General features: G+C 48.8%; 8 protein-coding genes across 8 annotated transcripts; 4 read left to right on the top strand and 4 right to left on the bottom strand.

Moving 5' to 3' along the window:
• Positions 1-318: 318 nt before the first annotated feature.
• MGYG_04463 (hypothetical protein) lies at positions 319-1,179 on the top strand (the record flags this gene model as incomplete). Its single annotated transcript, XM_003174237.1, has 2 exons — positions 319-448; positions 509-1,179. The coding sequence occupies 2 exons, from the start codon at positions 319-321 to the stop codon at positions 1,177-1,179; spliced, it is 801 nt and encodes a 266-aa protein (XP_003174285.1).
• A 1,775-nt stretch (positions 1,180-2,954) lies between these two features.
• On the top strand, positions 2,955-3,755 carry MGYG_04462 (integral membrane protein; the record flags this gene model as incomplete). Its single annotated transcript, XM_003174236.1, has 5 exons — positions 2,955-3,017; positions 3,115-3,280; positions 3,348-3,535; positions 3,591-3,646; positions 3,719-3,755. 5 exons carry the CDS (start codon positions 2,955-2,957, stop codon positions 3,753-3,755), a joined length of 510 nt encoding a protein of 169 aa, XP_003174284.1.
• A 347-nt stretch (positions 3,756-4,102) lies between these two features.
• On the bottom strand, positions 4,103-5,010 carry MGYG_04461 (hypothetical protein; the record flags this gene model as incomplete). Its single annotated transcript, XM_003174235.1, has 3 exons — positions 4,103-4,321; positions 4,383-4,828; positions 4,893-5,010. The coding sequence occupies 3 exons, from the start codon at positions 5,008-5,010 to the stop codon at positions 4,103-4,105; spliced, it is 783 nt and encodes a 260-aa protein (XP_003174283.1).
• Positions 5,011-5,588: 578 nt separating this feature from the next.
• Positions 5,589-7,463, bottom strand: MGYG_04460 (hypothetical protein; the record flags this gene model as incomplete). The annotated part of the gene is made up of 3 exons (XM_003174234.1): positions 5,589-6,844; positions 6,899-7,004; positions 7,107-7,463. The coding sequence occupies 3 exons, from the start codon at positions 7,461-7,463 to the stop codon at positions 5,589-5,591; spliced, it is 1,719 nt and encodes a 572-aa protein (XP_003174282.1).
• Positions 7,464-8,809: 1,346 nt separating this feature from the next.
• On the bottom strand, positions 8,810-10,426 carry MGYG_04459 (homoserine O-acetyltransferase; the record flags this gene model as incomplete). Its single annotated transcript, XM_003174233.1, has 1 exon — positions 8,810-10,426. The coding sequence occupies one exon, from the start codon at positions 10,424-10,426 to the stop codon at positions 8,810-8,812; it is 1,617 nt and encodes a 538-aa protein (XP_003174281.1).
• A 1,432-nt stretch (positions 10,427-11,858) lies between these two features.
• MGYG_04457 (hypothetical protein) lies at positions 11,859-12,698 on the top strand (the record flags this gene model as incomplete). The annotated part of the gene is made up of 3 exons (XM_003174232.1): positions 11,859-11,907; positions 12,014-12,370; positions 12,655-12,698. The coding sequence occupies 3 exons, from the start codon at positions 11,859-11,861 to the stop codon at positions 12,696-12,698; spliced, it is 450 nt and encodes a 149-aa protein (XP_003174280.1).
• A 532-nt stretch (positions 12,699-13,230) lies between these two features.
• Positions 13,231-13,683, bottom strand: MGYG_04456 (hypothetical protein; the record flags this gene model as incomplete). The annotated part of the gene is made up of 2 exons (XM_003174231.1): positions 13,231-13,408; positions 13,613-13,683. The coding sequence occupies 2 exons, from the start codon at positions 13,681-13,683 to the stop codon at positions 13,231-13,233; spliced, it is 249 nt and encodes an 82-aa protein (XP_003174279.1).
• Positions 13,684-14,100: 417 nt separating this feature from the next.
• On the top strand, positions 14,101-16,130 carry MGYG_04455 (initiation-specific alpha-1,6-mannosyltransferase; the record flags this gene model as incomplete). The annotated part of the gene is made up of 3 exons (XM_003174230.1): positions 14,101-14,917; positions 14,947-15,198; positions 16,027-16,130. 3 exons carry the CDS (start codon positions 14,101-14,103, stop codon positions 16,128-16,130), a joined length of 1,173 nt encoding a protein of 390 aa, XP_003174278.1.
• Between the last annotated feature and the right edge of the window lie 87 nt (positions 16,131-16,217).

Raw genomic sequence — 16,217 nt, 5'->3', positions numbered from 1 at the left:
TGAATATTCGACTGACCGGAGCATGAGAGAAAACCAGGCCGTTTCGGTATATTCGTTGTGCTCTGCACAGCTCACATGTGTTATCGCGCACTCAGCTGCGTCCCGGTCATCCGCTCAGTACAGCCTACTTCCGTGACTAACGGCGCAAGGAGTACATTACCGCTCAAGCAAAGACAATATATAAGAACCCTTTCAAGATCCAGCATTAGCTACTATCGCGCTTCTACGACAGTCGACATACGAAGCAGAAATCCGAACAAAGCTGCGACTTCGCCGTTGCAGGTCAGATCCTTGTCCAACCACAGCTTCCCAGCCAAAATGCCGAAACTCGCGCCATCCGATCCGGAGAATGTGGTGGTTATTCGGAAGGTATGCGACGATATTATTACATGCAGTCTACCCTTTTCTCGTTTTGGGGTTCTCAAGTTTGGAGGACGCGCAACTATAGGTTAGTTTTATCAAGGCCCCAAAGCGGTGCTACGATGCATATGCTAACATCTTCCAACAGCCCGTCTACGATCGGGCGCTATAGCAGTCTTCTCCCCCGTTGCACTTACGCAGTCTGTTATCGAAGCCGTCGACAGCCTTAATGGAATGGTCAAGTATCTCATCGCACCAGACATGGAGCACCATCTGTTCCTAAAGGACTGGAGAAATGCATACCCTGACGCCGCCATCATCGCACCCGAAGGACTATGGGAGAAACGACAGAAGAAGCCAGAAACCGCCGGTCCAAAATTCGAGCATATCTTTACCGCCGAGAATAAAGAGACACTTCACATCTCGGACGAGTTTGCTGCTGATTTCAACGTCGAGTATGTCAACGGGCACGCCAATCGGGAGATTGTGTTGCTTCACAAGCCCACGGCGACCCTGATACAGGCCGACCTCTTCTTTAACCCGCCCGGATACGAACAGTACCGCAAGGACAAGGAGGGACCTCTGAGCGGGCTCGCAAACAAGCTGTATCTCTCAATCATGTCGGCGAAGGGCAGCGCTACGGGACAGCAGAGAGTGCTATGGTATCTGATGTCAACCGGTGATCGTGAGGCATTCAAACGGTCTGTTCAGAAGATCGATGGATGGGAGTTTGATCGTGCGATCCCCTGTCATGGGGATACCGTCGACCAGGGCGCAAAGGACATGTTCAGGAAGCTGTTTCAGTGGTTCCTGGCATAAACTGCTTTACCACCTTTTTTCTTTCATATTGTATTAATAACTGTTAGATGTCCTCCACCTATAATGTATGTAATATATCTATATCAGGCAATGCAGCAACTATCCTTGCAGGTATGCAGGGACCCTGTGACGTCATGGGCATGCAAGGATGCCGTAGCTTATTATGTATCCGTGTGAGCTGATCACAAGCAAAAAGAAAACATCGACAGCTCTGCGGACCGTAAGAAGCCAGAAAAGAAAATTCCACGACTCTTCCAGAGGGCCGAGGCACTGTTGTTATTCCTCTCTACCACGTAGTTAGACCCATGCATCGGATTCATGGAAGCCAGGCATGTAAATAAACAGTTACCCAAAGACAGTTACTGGAGTGAAAGCCTGTTTGAGACCAGATTGAGCACAAAATTTCGTAACTTCCTTTCTTCCGGTGAGTGTGCGAAGTCTAGGTCCGTGATGTAAACGAGAATGGCGACAGTTAAACTTCTCCATGCTCTGGATGGAAATCCTGGTGGCTTTTGTTCGTTTGTTATACGGGGTTGGGAGGACTGTGATGCCTTTACACGTTTAGTATACTCTGTACGGTTTCGTCCTCAGCCGTAGAATAGATACGGAGTAGATGGATAGATACTCCAACTTCTATGCCTTGACCAGAAGCCATGAAATAGGGTCTGCCAGGGTCTGCCATTGACATGCTTCCTGCCTCGAAGCGGAGTACAGTCAGGGATATAACTCGTCAGAAGCGTGACTGGTTGGCACTTGCATAATTGGATATCAAAGAGGCGAATCGACTCTTCCAGGCTTTCCCAAAAGCCGATGGTCTTTCAGAACTATCTGTCCCGTTCGTTACGCATAAACGGAGGCACACGTATTCATATTCGGGCTGAGTAGAGCGATTAAGTCCTTTTTGAAAGGCATCCGTTACATATAGTACCTGACAACAGCCATGTGTAGGCGGTATTCAGGAACGTCGACACGGCTACCAGGAGGGCCAATATCAGGGGAAACAGAACTGCGGATAGCTGAATGCCCGGAACCAAGGGGTTCCCAAATGCCCACGGCCAGAGAACCTAACCTCCACCAGCGTTTGAACATCTCGGTACATATAGCTACCCCGTATTAGCTGTCTGGGATAACGTTATTCAGGCTCATATCTGGTTCAATGATGATTGACTGTGCCAGACGTTTGCAACTCCTGGCTATGTAATAGTCTCTCGGTTCGAAGCGCAAGGAACCAGCCTTCCTGCAAGCAGTCCTCGATATCTCAGCAACTGCCTAACTAGTTAGTACCTAGCTGGCCACGGGTGAGATGAGACGACTGACCCTTCTCTTCCCGTAGTTAGTACTTCGTATATTATTGTCGTCCATCCTTGCCGGTGTTTAAATGCGTATCATCTACGCGGTGGCGCTCCTTGACCAGCTAGCTCGAGGCGATATCCTCCACCGCACCAAGCCACCCCTCTGTCTGTCCACCACGCAGCACCACCAAAGCAAGCTCGTTCTAGCCAGCAGAGCGATCGCGAGCTAGCTAGCTCGGTGATCGGAGCCTCTAGCGGCCAATGACAGCTGCAGCTACGCTCGTCTTTGCGTCATCGGTGCAAGCTCTGCTGCTTGGTTGCTTTTTCCTAGCGGCGGGTCATCCTATAAAGTCGGCCTGATATCCCGGGCACCAACGTCGACCTACTTCCTTGATCTCTTTGGTATTTGAATCTATATCAATTGAGCACTTCCAGACACCATCCATTTGAAATAGCAGAGAACTAGGAAAGAATCAAGTCAAGATGCCCGCCGCCTCTCGTATCGCCGCGCCCATCTTCAGGTTCGGAGAGATAGTCTTCGGCGCTGTAAGTATCATTCCCTGAGCCATCCGTGTGCCTCAGCAGCCACCGCTGCCTCAAAGGAAGCAAGCAAGCAGACGGGCTGACTCGGTTGTGTTCACAGGTTGTTGCAGGCATTATCGGCTCATACCTGCACTCCATCAGCCGCAGTGCCATCCGCGGATTCCCCGAGGGCCGCTGGATCTATACCGAGGTCATCGCCGGTGTTTCCATCCTGCTAGGCCTGCTCTGGTTTATCCCAACTTCCTTTTCCTTCATGGCATGGCCTAGTACGTCGTGCTACCCCCTGTAAATATATTGCCGGCATTAGTGTATAACGTACTAACGTATCACCAGTGGACTTTATCCTCTCGATGGCCTGGTTTGTCTCGTTCGGCTTGCAGGTCAACTCACTCGGTTCTCGGAACTGCGGTAGTGCCTTCAATTGGACGGGTTTCACCAGCAATAACCCATGCGGCCGATGGAGGGCTGCTGAGGCATTCAGCTTCCTCTCTGCTTGCTTCTGGCTAGTCACTTTTCTCATTGTATGTTCTCTCTTCTGTTTCATATAAGAACGTCCCGTTGCTGACAAGTTTATAGGGCGTCTGGTTCACTTTCCGCAAGCGAAATGATGCCGTTGCCGGCGATGGAGCTAAGTCAGTATTTGCTATCTATGCATGCTTTCTTTAGTTATTGTAAACAGATTGACTAACTTAATTAAATCTTAGTGGTAATCGTAAGTGGTACCGTCGCCATGCTGTCTAAGTGCTTTCAAAGCAGCATCACATCCTCCTCCCAAGCCATGGAGGTGTTCAATGTCATCCGCAATGAGGGTATACGACTGCCATGCTACCAATCTCATGTCATGTTATGATCATGACCTCCTGACGATTCTATTACATCTCTAATACCTAATCATCTCCTCGATACCCTCATGTTCCTACCTTCTGGATTTCCTTGCCTTGATATACCCGAGTGATAATTTACTGCGAGCCCATGATACTTTCCCACTACTCCTTGAAATTCATGTAATGAAGATAATGTTGCAATGAGAGATAATATCCCCTTTTTTAAGAATACTTCGTTCATTTATCCTGCTGCTTCTAGTAGTATCACACAACATAACCCTTGCACTTCACATGTTTCAGGCTCTGTTTCCCGCCATCCCCAATGACCAGGGCTGTAAGTCTCCCGCCGCGGACGCATGAAGTGTCTAGACCTTTTGTATATTCTCGTATGACCGGAAGTTGTTTCGCATCATGGCCGTAAATCACCGTAGTAGGCTGTGCCCCCTTCTCCTTCACCATACGGCGCTGGTAATCATCAAATGCCTACAAGACATCTTTTAGAACTCAATCCCTGCAGGTATCTCGTGCGAGTACGATAACTCACCTTAGACCAGGCTATTCCCACTTTCCCAGAGCTAGGCGTATGACTATCCACATCAAGCGTCCTCATAGTCATTACAGACGACGGATCCTGACGCTCAAGTGGCACTCCAGGAACCAGCCCTCCATGGACAACAACAACATCACCCATGCCCCTGACATATCCCACCTTAAGAATCACAGGACATGATTCAAGCCAGTCTACATCATCATCCGAGAGTTGACGGGCAAGAACATGAGCTTTTGTCTCCAGCTTATCATTAGACACTGACATCTCTCGACGGGTCAACAGGATCCTATCTTCATGATTCCCTCGGACGCAGGAAGCGTTGTATTCTCGTGCAAGACGCACTACTTCAACGCTCTTGGGTCCTTTGGTTATTACGTCTCCGACGAAAATCAAGTGGTCATTCTCACGGTTGAACGATACCCGTGAAAGCAGCTTGTCCACTATATGACACAACATCAGCATTGAATATCTAGAGACGACCGGGGTAGAGAAGATCGTGCATACACTCATCCTTGCATCCATGCACGTCACCAACTATTACAAGTCTTCGTCTCGAGCGACGAAACCACGATTTCTTCTCGCCGGGTAACAGCCGCGCATCCAGGGTTTGTATGTGAGCCATGTCCGTAAACCCCGGCAGTGCATTCGAGCCAAAACCACCCACCGATACGGTCTCTGTTGCTCTCGTCGAAAGCTCTGTCCAAATCCTTGCCCTCTTGTGTTTCCGCAGTGGAGTATCCTAGGTTATTCCAGGCTGCGAAGGACAGACACAGAAGAATGAGCAGGACCAGCAGCCATCGTCTATGACGTAGTGAGGCGAAGCTTATGGTGTGGGCGAGGGCGCTGCAGCGTCTGCCTGCACGTACAAACGGCATTTATTCATCTATTCTGCGATGAACAGAGGGTATAACAATGGCTTCCAGCTGGTAGCACGCATGGAATAGGTCAAATGGGTCCATCGCATGTTTGCTGGATATGGAACCGTGGTTGGTATAAACTCTGTCTCCTTGATGCCTTCTGGTTGATTCTGAGCGGTAACTACCTGTTAATATATAGCAAAGGTCTAGTGACGTAGTTCATCTAAACAGGGACAAATGTTGGCAGACGATACGGTCTCGTTGATCATCAATGTGCATGCATTCTAAGGGGCTAAAATATGCTATAAACAAGAAGAGATAAGACCTAGAAAATACAAGACAATCATCTATATCTCTGGAAGAAACGCTCTTCCGCCATACGCTCTCTGACTTTTTGTATAATCGTATTATCGTAGACCTCGGAATGTTGCTTGCCTCCACTAAGCACCTCCTTCTCGTGGTGCAGTGCTTCCTCCTTGGTCATACACACTAGCTCGCTGAGCTGTAAACGTGTCCCCTTCTGGCCCTGCTTGAGCAGTTCCGGGTCTGCCCCAAAGCCGTGGGCAGGCCGTTCCCATCTTACCAGTACAAGTCGAGTGGTAAGGCCACTGACGACACTCTTGCTTCTCCATACCTCTTCAATAAGGTATCCAACATCCTCTTTGCTGATCGGGACTCTCAGTCCAACCGGGTCTTGGCCTTCTATAGTCTTTGCAAGACGAGCTTCTGTTCCCTGTAAGCCTCCCAAAATGCTGTCGTAAAATTTATCTCTGTTTTTACCCGCCGGGTTGTATTCGTTAGGATACCCGGACACCTCGCATATGACGTGGTTTGAAATGGTATAGCCGAAAACAGCAGGCATGGTGCCTAGAACTGGAAGTATACGGACTCTGAAATCCGGTAGCACTCCCAGGTCAGAGACATCACCCTTGTTAATCTCCTCTTCGGCCAAAGGTAGGAGCTCGGCTTTTCCTGGGCCTGGCTTCTCAAGTGAAAAAACGACAGGTATACCGCTTGAAACTCCTAGCATTTTCAAACGGCGTCGTGTGCTCCTCGATAGAGGATCTTCCAGGCTGAGTGAGATATCCCCTATGGCAACACGGGTTGGGTCAGATTTGCACCCCGCACCCATAGACGAAATCACCTTGATACCGCGTGAGTGGCAGTAGTGAAGCAGCGAGACCTTGGATGATATATTGTCGATACAGTCCAGGACATAATCCGGCTTGCGGGTAACCGTATCATTCGCCATGGACCATGGGGTCAGAAGTTGGTCGGCCGCTGCCTCGCTATATAGTTGGTTTCGGCAGTCAAAGCGCACCCAGGGGGTAACTTGTTGCAGCCTCTTTTCGATGCATTTAACCTTTGATGTTCCGACGTCCGCTAATGTCGCGAGCGCATGTCGATTCAGTGATGAGAGGGTAACTTGGTCGAAGTCTATAAGCCGAATTCTTCCAACGCCCGATCGAGCAAGGGCCGCAGCCGCATGGGAGCCAACTCCCCCACAGCCAACAACTATTATAAAGGAGGATCGGAGCTTTGCTAAGCCTTCGTCGTTAAGGAATACACGGTTTCGAGCAAGCTGTTCGAGTATGAGATCTAAACACAAGTTAACTAAGGTATAAAAATATACGGCAGGACCAATAAACATACCATCATCATAGTCTCCCTGCTGAGCTCTCTTAGCCAGTAAAGCACTCCTTCGATCCTCCTCGCTTATCGGTGGTGTCACTATACCATACTCTGTAAGCTTCATAGTCTGTTAGCTTGCTGTTGAAATAGAAGAAAAACTGGGTATAAAATATCAAAACACCCCAAAGAAGCTCCAATCAGCATCCTAACCACCCAAAAAGCTACTAACCTCCTCAGCAGAACTCTCATCCAAGGCCGGTATCGAGGCCTTGAGCTTTTCAACAGCTGCCTGGCGCTTCACACTCTGGTAACCAAGAATCGCACTGGCTACTGCAACCCCAGACAACACCGCTGCACCCGCCAGCTGCACGCCATGCGAGCCTGCCTGGCGCTGTATCCAGCTAGACATCGTTTCTGACCTTCTTCCACCTTGCCTGGCTGCCCTTGGTGGTTCAGGTTCACTGTCCTGCGTGTATGTGTAGCGACGTTCAATCTGCTTCTTATCGTCACTATCTTGCCATGGGTTGTGGTCGTAATATTCGTAATCCTGTGACCGGCTGTAATTATGATATCGTGGGTAGTCCATCGCTTCAACCTGGGCGGTTTGTGTTCATCATCGACATGGCAAAGCACATCGGGGATACGTGTATGTGTTATATAGGCGATGCAAGACGAGCGGCGAAGTTCTTCTTCATCGCTTTCGTTGTCGCTTCAATTCGCTGGCTGTCGATGTCATCGTACATGAACATGCACGTGACTGTATTTTTGTCAGTGTATATAAAAAGAACATCGCGCTTCACTTTCCCTTCTTCTCTTCTTCTGTTTCTCCAAAAAAAAAAAGAGTCTCGATGACGATAAAATCTCACGGAGCTACACCGAGTTTCCCCTGGGACAACGTCTGACCGCTGATTTCACCCTTTCATGGCTTCTCCTGGGGTCCGGGAGGGATGAAACCGCGTTGGATGGTACCGAGGGAGACAGATGTGGACATTTGAACAGAGATCTTAGAGACGCTATTACAGCTATTTTAACTGCTATCACGACGCTTTATATCTTACAATCCGCAATTCTTTGTGCATGCATCAATCTTTTTTACGTGGTTCCGCCTGAAAGTAGGGTATAAACGAGCATGAAAATGTATGGCCAACCTGTCAAATGTGTCAGGGTTGTAAGGTATGCTTATACCCGCCAACCTTTCCCCTACATCTCCGAGCCCACAACATGAGGAACTTTTTAGCCTTTAATCTAAGGTAGGGGATACTGAATCCCCTTTGCTCCGCATGTTTTGCACAGTGATGCAAAACGGCGTTTTGAGCAATTACCGATGCTGTGATACAGTAGTTTTCAATCTGATATACCCAATTACACTGTTGTCCGCATTGCACATCATCGTTTATCCTAGCTCGACTTAGACTAACTGTTAATATAGACGTCCGCTTTCTGTCCTCTTTTCGAAGAGACCGTTGGTCAAGTAGATGTATTACTTGTATACATAGGGTATGATCATATTGACATATCTTGTAACCATTACACGCGTAATAGAAAAACGTGGCGCTGGAATAGGGAGGGCAAGATGATTTAGCTGTCCGGTGATGATTCAACGTGTCTGAAGCCAAAGTTGCATGATATCCTACAAGTACCTGCCTTCTGGCCAGGCTGTGTTGTCTCATTCTACGCGTCAATACGGTTGTATGGAAATCCATGAGAACAGCAAGAGAGCTAATCTGAGGACATTCAAGGCTATTCATTTATACCCTCCTAGACGATGTTGTGTTGACGTTTACTGCACGAGGGCTAGATATGGTTTAATGAGTGGGTTGATTATATGCAAAAGATGGTCCGTAGTAAACATTCTAAATTACAGCGCTTGAGATAGAATAAGACCCCTTTTAACTCCAACAGTGCTATATGTGCCAAAAAAAATCATGAAAATCATGCAAGAAATTTCTTCACAGGACCTCCAATATTCTCCAAATCCAGGAGGAAAGTATCATGTCCAAAATGGGATACATCTTCGCTTAGCTCGATATGCTTGACTGCCTTACTGCCAGCGGCCTGGAGTGATTCTGCAATTTCTCGCTGCTGCCACGCAGGGAAGAGAATATCACTTGCTACACCCATGACAAGTATAGGGTGATCCTTTAGTGGAGAGAGTCCATTAACGAGGTCCATAGGAGGGCCTGAGGAGGTAGATTCAGATGGTGCGGCTGAAGAGCTACCAGAGCCCTGAATATTATCATTCGCCGATGGTTGTTCCTCGTACGGTTTTGAAGGCAAGGTCAAGCTACAAGATGCATTATCCTGAGCAGACATCTTCCCGCGTGAGGATATCCTTTCCTCGTTTTCCAGTCGGCGTTGAAGGGTGGCTTGCTGGTGTGATAACCCCAGGTCGAAAAGGTCCATGGCCTTAGAAATATACAGGAGGCTATTTGAATCATACTCCAATGAAAATTTTTCACCAGCATGGTCAAGGTACGTCTCGATTAAGAAATCAGGACACAGTGCCGGATTCTTGCTTGAATCTGCTCGCTTTCTACCAAATCGTTTCTCCCATTCTGGTCCGCTACGGTAGGTAACTGTGGCAATCTCTCTGGCTAGCTTCATACCTGAATGGGGAGGGATTGAATCATAATAAAATCCCCGAGCCCAGTTAGGGTCCATCATGAGGACCTGGCGCTGGGTGTGGCGCATAGCAATGCTGTAAGGGTGACTTCTTGCACAACCACTGATGCTGATTATCTTGTTCACTCGCTCGGGAAATAGTATCCCTGCAGCCAAGCTCTGCATTCCACCCATACTAGCACCAACAGACGCATACAGCTTCGAAATCCCCAGATGATCCAGAAGCCGAAACTGTGCTCGAACCATGTCGTTTAAAGTCAGGATAGGAAACCTAGTAGCGTACCGTTTGCCGTCCGACGGGTCAATTGATGATGGGCCTGTGCTCCCATAGCAACCCCCAATCACATTCGTACAAATGATGAAATGCTTGTCTGTATCCAAGGGAGCTCCTGGCCCGATGAATTTTTCCCACCATCCTGGCTGTGGGTTTGTCTTTGTGCTGTGCGCATGACTTGAAGCGGACAGGCCAGTGTGAAGGAGTATAGCATTGCTCTTGTCCGCATTCAATGAACCCCACGTTTCATAGGCAATGTCAAATTCAGGCAGCATACCACCCCAGTCCAGTAGGATATCTTGTTTTGAAGTAAACACCTCATGTTTGCCAACTGTATAAGATGGCTCTGGTCCAGAAGCCAAGGACCTCCTTGACAGGGCGGCAGATTTGGCCTCCAGAGCATCTAGACATGGGAAGGACATAGCAGGATTTGAGGAGTCATACTGGCTTCTGTCCTGGGATCTCGATTGGGAGACAATAGCCTGAGAATTGAGAGGCTGCCTGGTGTGATGGATTGCCCGCTGGTGGACTAATGGTACAGGACTGCTGCGGTAGCATGCGAACGAAGAAGCAGTACCCCGGCAACGGTGGGCCAGAGATTTCCCCGAAAATGCCTGCACCACGCTTCTGACTGCTTGCTGAAGGCGAGTCATCTCTTCACAATACTCGACCTCAACCTGGTATCAGCACAAGACGAGAGATTCCTGTGTCCATCCTCGCCTGTCTCGCTTCTTGAACTTCTTCGTTCTATCAAGCTAGTCGGCTCGGAGGGCGCTTACAAATCTTGGACCTCGGCACTTGCGTCATCTTGGCGGTCACCTATTGGCGAAGCATCGGATTATGTAACATACATTTACTTCAAAATAGCTAAGTCCCGTGATATCGATGACTAATAACGAGTTTTTCTCGGCTGTTTGAATTTCAAGGGCGACGACAGTTCAAGAGATCAAGCCAGCATCAGCAGCGAGATATGATGGCATGAAGCTGTTCAAGATTTCTGGCATCCGTTAAAGTGCGTATCTGCTGCGATATCTCATTGTTACCTGTCACATTTGACACCATAGTCCATGGTCTAAATGATGAATATTATGAAGCAACGTCCTTGGGGATATCACCCCTCATATATAGCTTCACCCCAGGATACCCATCCGTTTACATGAAGCACCCCATGCTTGGAATTGCGAAGATTGACGGGAAGAGGGTGCTTGAGCGGACAAGTGGGCAGATCATTCAAGAATATAAGCATCCAGGCGCCCGCTATGCATATCTTTGTTGCCCAAACTCTCCTATGGATATCCGTTTCAGTTACCCCATGGGCAACGACGTCATTACTGTTGATACTCCCGGGGAATTGATTTGGGATCGGCCATCAAGCAAGAACTTCCTGGCTTCACGATCGAGATGGTGGGCCGCAAAAGCCGCTGATACCTGATCTTATAGGCAGCGATTGACATATCGAATAATTACTAAGTATAACAGCGTTATGCATGATTGCACGGTGCTCCTTTAGGCGGAGCTTGTTAGATACCAAGGTTCCTCAGTCCTTTTGTTAGATATCCGCCCGATAGTGTGACGAAGTATGTGTGTTGGGCATTAATATCGTTATTTGTGTTTGCTGTCTTATATTAAGGAAGCATCTTCGGGTAAAATTAGCTGCGAGTAGCCTGTATAAGGAACCAAGCATGCAGCGACGGAAAGACGCTGAAGGAAAGCCCCCTGGTGCTAATTAATTACACCAAAGCTATATAATAGCAATGTCGACTATACATGCACAAGTATGCAGAGCTGATGAAGCCCCGCAGAGATATTCGGAAGCTGGCTAGAGACAGAGCGGGGAATACTCACAGTATAATATACACAATATCACTTTTGAGCTTCTGTACTCCGTACTCCGTGTGTGGATTCCCGACGTTCCTGACACTCATGGAAATCGGCGGATAAGACCCTGAGTCAAGGATGCCAGCAGACACAAGTATGACGTCCCCTCACTCTCCGCTCTTCGTACCAGGCGGAATTTCAATTTCTGCTCAAGATAAACTATTTTTCCGCTGGAAGATCCTCAGGTATATGCACTGAGGTTCAGCGATGATAGCCCAAGATCGGTCCCTTCACCCGAATGAAGCCAGGAACGTATGTATGTATAAGGGCATACTCCGTAAAGGATAGTACTATATTCGTATTTCGCTTGTCGATCGTCAGATTTATTTAGGGACAGAATCCTTGTAACTAACTGCGAATAGTTGACGCGAGGATTTGTCCAGGGCCTTGCTTGGGACTTACGTTGACATTGTTGTCGATCAAAGGGCGGGCGTCTGTAACCTGGAGATACGAGAGAAAGTTGTATGGAAACTTCTATCCTCCAAAGCGGAGAAACCTCGCAGCCAAGAAGATCCGCTATCTCTGGGGCAAAGGAAGAGTCCGCATCCCGTCGCCTCCGGCGGGTACAAAGTACCACCAACTCGGCAGCGTTGCAACTGTGCTACCTGTGTTCGTGTTGGCAAGCAAGGTCGCAGAGAAGACTGGTAGCAGATCGACTGGACGAGGACCGCGTGAGAAGGATCATGAGTGCTGTACATCTCCCGGAGCATACTGCTGGAGTAGGTAGATGACCAGGCAAAAAGTCAGAGGACGTCACTCTTCGTCATGGAAAAAGAAACGAGCACTTCTGGGCTAGGCTGAACGGTCGTGCACAGCCCTGAAACCTGTCCATCTCGTTTAACTAAGGGACGGGGCCGGCAATTGACGATATCTCCAACGCATGCGAAACAGCCTAGGTTCCGAGACACCTGTACACATCATATCATGTTCCTCGTTGGCTGGCTTCGTGGGAGAGACTTGTATAGGTGCATTAGAGAGGCAGCTATATACACCTGTCATATAGGTCCCTCTTATCTCGCAGGGGGGCGCACAAAGAATGCATCGTGAAAGCGACGGATGGGACCAAGCCTGTCATTCACCATTGACTTGATATGGGAATGATTATCCCATTATCCATACTACCATGCAACTTGAAGCTCTCCTGTGCCGTCTCCTCGTGAAGCCTTGTCATTGCGGCGAGAATCCCCTTTGATGTACACTGCAAGATCAAGGGTTGGATTTTTGATCCCCCGAAGCCCTGTTTGAGCCTGCAGAACCAGACCGTCCCTCTAGTGGAATAGGGTGAACCAAATAAATTCTCCTTTGCCTCCACAAGCCTCTCCACCCCTGACAAGCCGGCATTAACAGGGGCGTTAATATCTCCCTTCGAGAACTTTAGCCAGGGCCATCTGCAGGGATGCCAGCCGCGAGGACAACCTTCGTACACAAGTCAAAAAAAGCATCATCGTCGTCTCTTCTTGCGTCGTCATCTTTTCTGAAAAGAGCTGATCCGCGTTTCAGGGCTCCCCATACGGCCTTGCACCCACTGAAAGGCGGAGATACGGTCCTAAACGGCCTCATTGGATGTGCTCAGGTGTTTCTACCAGATTCGCCATCCCGGTTGATGCACCGAGCAGAAAAGCTTGTGCAACTTCGCGCTGAGGATTGGGTCTACTCTTTGAGAAAGGAGCGGATGACATGAACAGCCACGGAGCCATACGGAGCTCGCATTCCAGAACCACACATTATGGAGCCGGAAAGATAGGCGTACGGGAACCCTGTACCCGCCCGTGATTATTAGCGGTGGAGGACATGCGACATGAGGCCGTCCGATGGTCAATCCAGTCGTTTTCATCCTGGCGAGCCCGTCGAACCTGGCGGGACTAGGGGGTGCACGAAGCTGTGCCGCTCGAGGATAGAGACGGCGGCGGTGGCCCTCTTATCATACTTAAACGATAATAATGGGCCTGGGACACAAATACTCCTCCATGGGCTGCTGCTCTGGCGTTAGGAGGTCGATCTTGTTTCTCTCGTGTGGCGTGTTTCTATCCATACTTGACCCCATAGCATGGGACGAAGTTGACGTTGTTGTTTTTGGTAGGTAACTAAGCTTTGCATGACCCGGAGATCTTTCTTTCTCTCCTGCTCAAAAGCACCAACACCTGATCCTCTTCCTCTGCTTCTTCTTCTTCCTCTCATCCTCAACCACGGCCTGATACATCGTCACACCAACTCTTCAGCCTTTTCTCTTCCTTTTCTTCCTTTCATTCATTCCTTCATCTCTTTTCTTTTCTTCTTCTTCTTCCTTTTTACTGATTTAACGGCCTAGCTGTCTCTCTAATCACCTCTATATAGAGCAAAAGGGACCTTTCAACACTACAAGCAGCTCCGGATAGCTTGCAAACCAAACAATATCCAGCTCTTCTGAGCGTCAATGCCTGTTCTCGACTCAAGATAACCAGAAGCAAACATGATTTCCTTTCGAAAATGCGTGGTCATCGCCTTTTTCATCCTCTCAGGCATCTTCCTACTGCACACAGCTCACGCCAGGCCGGCGCTGGCCAAGACTGGATTCGGGACTCATCGCCAACGATCAGAGCCACTGGGCACTCAGATCACTGCCAAGCTGGGATCCAAGGTTGATTCTACGCCTGAACAGGAGCCTGAGCAGGAGGCTGAACCTGAACCTGAGCCCGAGCCCAAAAAAGAGCCTGAACCGGAGCCAACAACGCTCCGGGGACGCCTGAAGTATCATTTCCCTTATGGCGTAAAGGCCAAGTTCCCCGGGTACATCTGGCAGACATGGAAGTATACTCCTGCCCAGGGGGAGTTCGACCCTATGCTAAGGCCGCTAGAAGCGAGCTGGACCGAACTTCACCCTGGATTCGTGCACCAGGTCGTGGACGATGACAGTGCGGTATACTTCTTGAAATACCTCTATGCTTCGTTCCCAGAGGTCATCGAGGCATACGATGCACTACCGTTACCGGTTCTAAAGGCTGATTTCTTCCGATACTTGATTCTTCACGCACGAGGAGGCATATACTCTGACATCGACACCCTAGCCCTTCGAGCAGCAACAGAATGGATACCACCAACGTTCGACCGGTCAACGATCGGGCTCGTCGTGGGCATTGAGGCAGATCCAGACCGCGCAGACTGGGCTAAGTGGTACTCTCGCAGGATCCAGTTCTGCCAGTGGACCATCCAGTCGAAACCAGGTCATCCTGTTCTGCGGGATGTCATTGCCAGCATCACCGAAGAAACATTACGCATGAAGGAAGAGGGTATCCTCACTGCGCGCGATATGGACAAGTCAATCGTGGAGTTCACCGGCCTGCGGTTTGGACGGATGCTATCTTCAAACATTTCAATGATCCCGTCAACTTCCCCAGCGAGGAAGGAAAGCACCAAAACATCACTGCGCTCCATTTCACTGGCATGACGAAGCAGAAGCAAGTAGGCGACGTTGTCATTCTACCCATTACGAGCTTCAGTCCTGGCGTCCAGCAAATGGGTTCTGAGGAGATAGACAGTGACATGGCTTTTGTCCAGCACGAGTTCTCAGGTATGGCCACATCCATATATATGTTAAGCAAGCACGTCTCCTGCCAGTTACACTTATCTAACTGTTACTCTTATAGGAACATGGAAGTCCGATGAAGACAGACGAATTGGCCACTGGTAGACCTACATACCAGACCAATACCTTTCCTTCGATCTCTAATACCGCTTTTGAACGACCGCTTTACGACCTTCTCTTACAGCCAAATCCCTTTTTAAAAGTGGGGGGCCCTTTATTTCTAACTCTAGTCATTCTCCCTGAAGTCTATAGACTCCGTCAACTGTTTCGTTTTACCTTCACTTTCGTTACTTGCATTTGATACCACTTCGTTCGTTCCACTTTCAACTCTCACTCGCTACCTTCCGACACTCGTCAGCGGCGAGAACCGGCACCCCAGCCATAAACCAGAGCAGGCACTCTTGTTTTCTCCCTTTTACTTCCTGGTATTACTCCTTCTTGTCCATACTTGCTATATCTTTTATCCCGGCACTCGGGCGGCATTAGCACTGCAGTATATAGATTTTACAAACCGTTTAGACTCCGCCTAGAGTTTCTAGCTAGCTAGGCGTCGAGAGACAAAAATGAGAGGCATATTATTCTGATATTCCGGAGATCTAAGCTTCCAGTCCAGAAATATATACGCAGTGTTTTATAAGTAAATGGTAGGAAGAGATGTGTGACCACGACAAGGTAAGTAAGTATGCAAGTATGTACCTAAGATAGGTACTCAGCCAGGAAGTTGTGAACAGCCACCCAAAAGAAAAGGCCTCCTGGGTGTACTTGTGACGAGAAGAGTCACATATATAAAACTGAATAAAAGAAATGGTACAGCGGATGGAATGCTAGCAGGCTGTTTCGGTGGTAGATGCTTCATCAACGCCGGTCGCGATGGAAATGTTGATGTCGCAGGTGATGTAGTGAAACTATGTGCATGACGTAGTTTGTGTGCAGTTATTCAACTGAGTGTGAGCAGGCCAAAAAAAGGAACTCACACCAATGAGCCGAACCATCAAGGCCGCCCG

The sequence above is a fragment of the Nannizzia gypsea genome, genomic scaffold (genome assembly GCF_000150975.2).
Source record: "Nannizzia gypsea CBS 118893 supercont1.3 genomic scaffold, whole genome shotgun sequence".
In the NCBI taxonomy this organism is placed as follows: domain Eukaryota; kingdom Fungi; phylum Ascomycota; class Eurotiomycetes; order Onygenales; family Arthrodermataceae; genus Nannizzia; species Nannizzia gypsea.
Note: the sequence above shows the minus strand (reverse complement) of the source record. Positions and strands in the feature narration are given on the sequence as shown.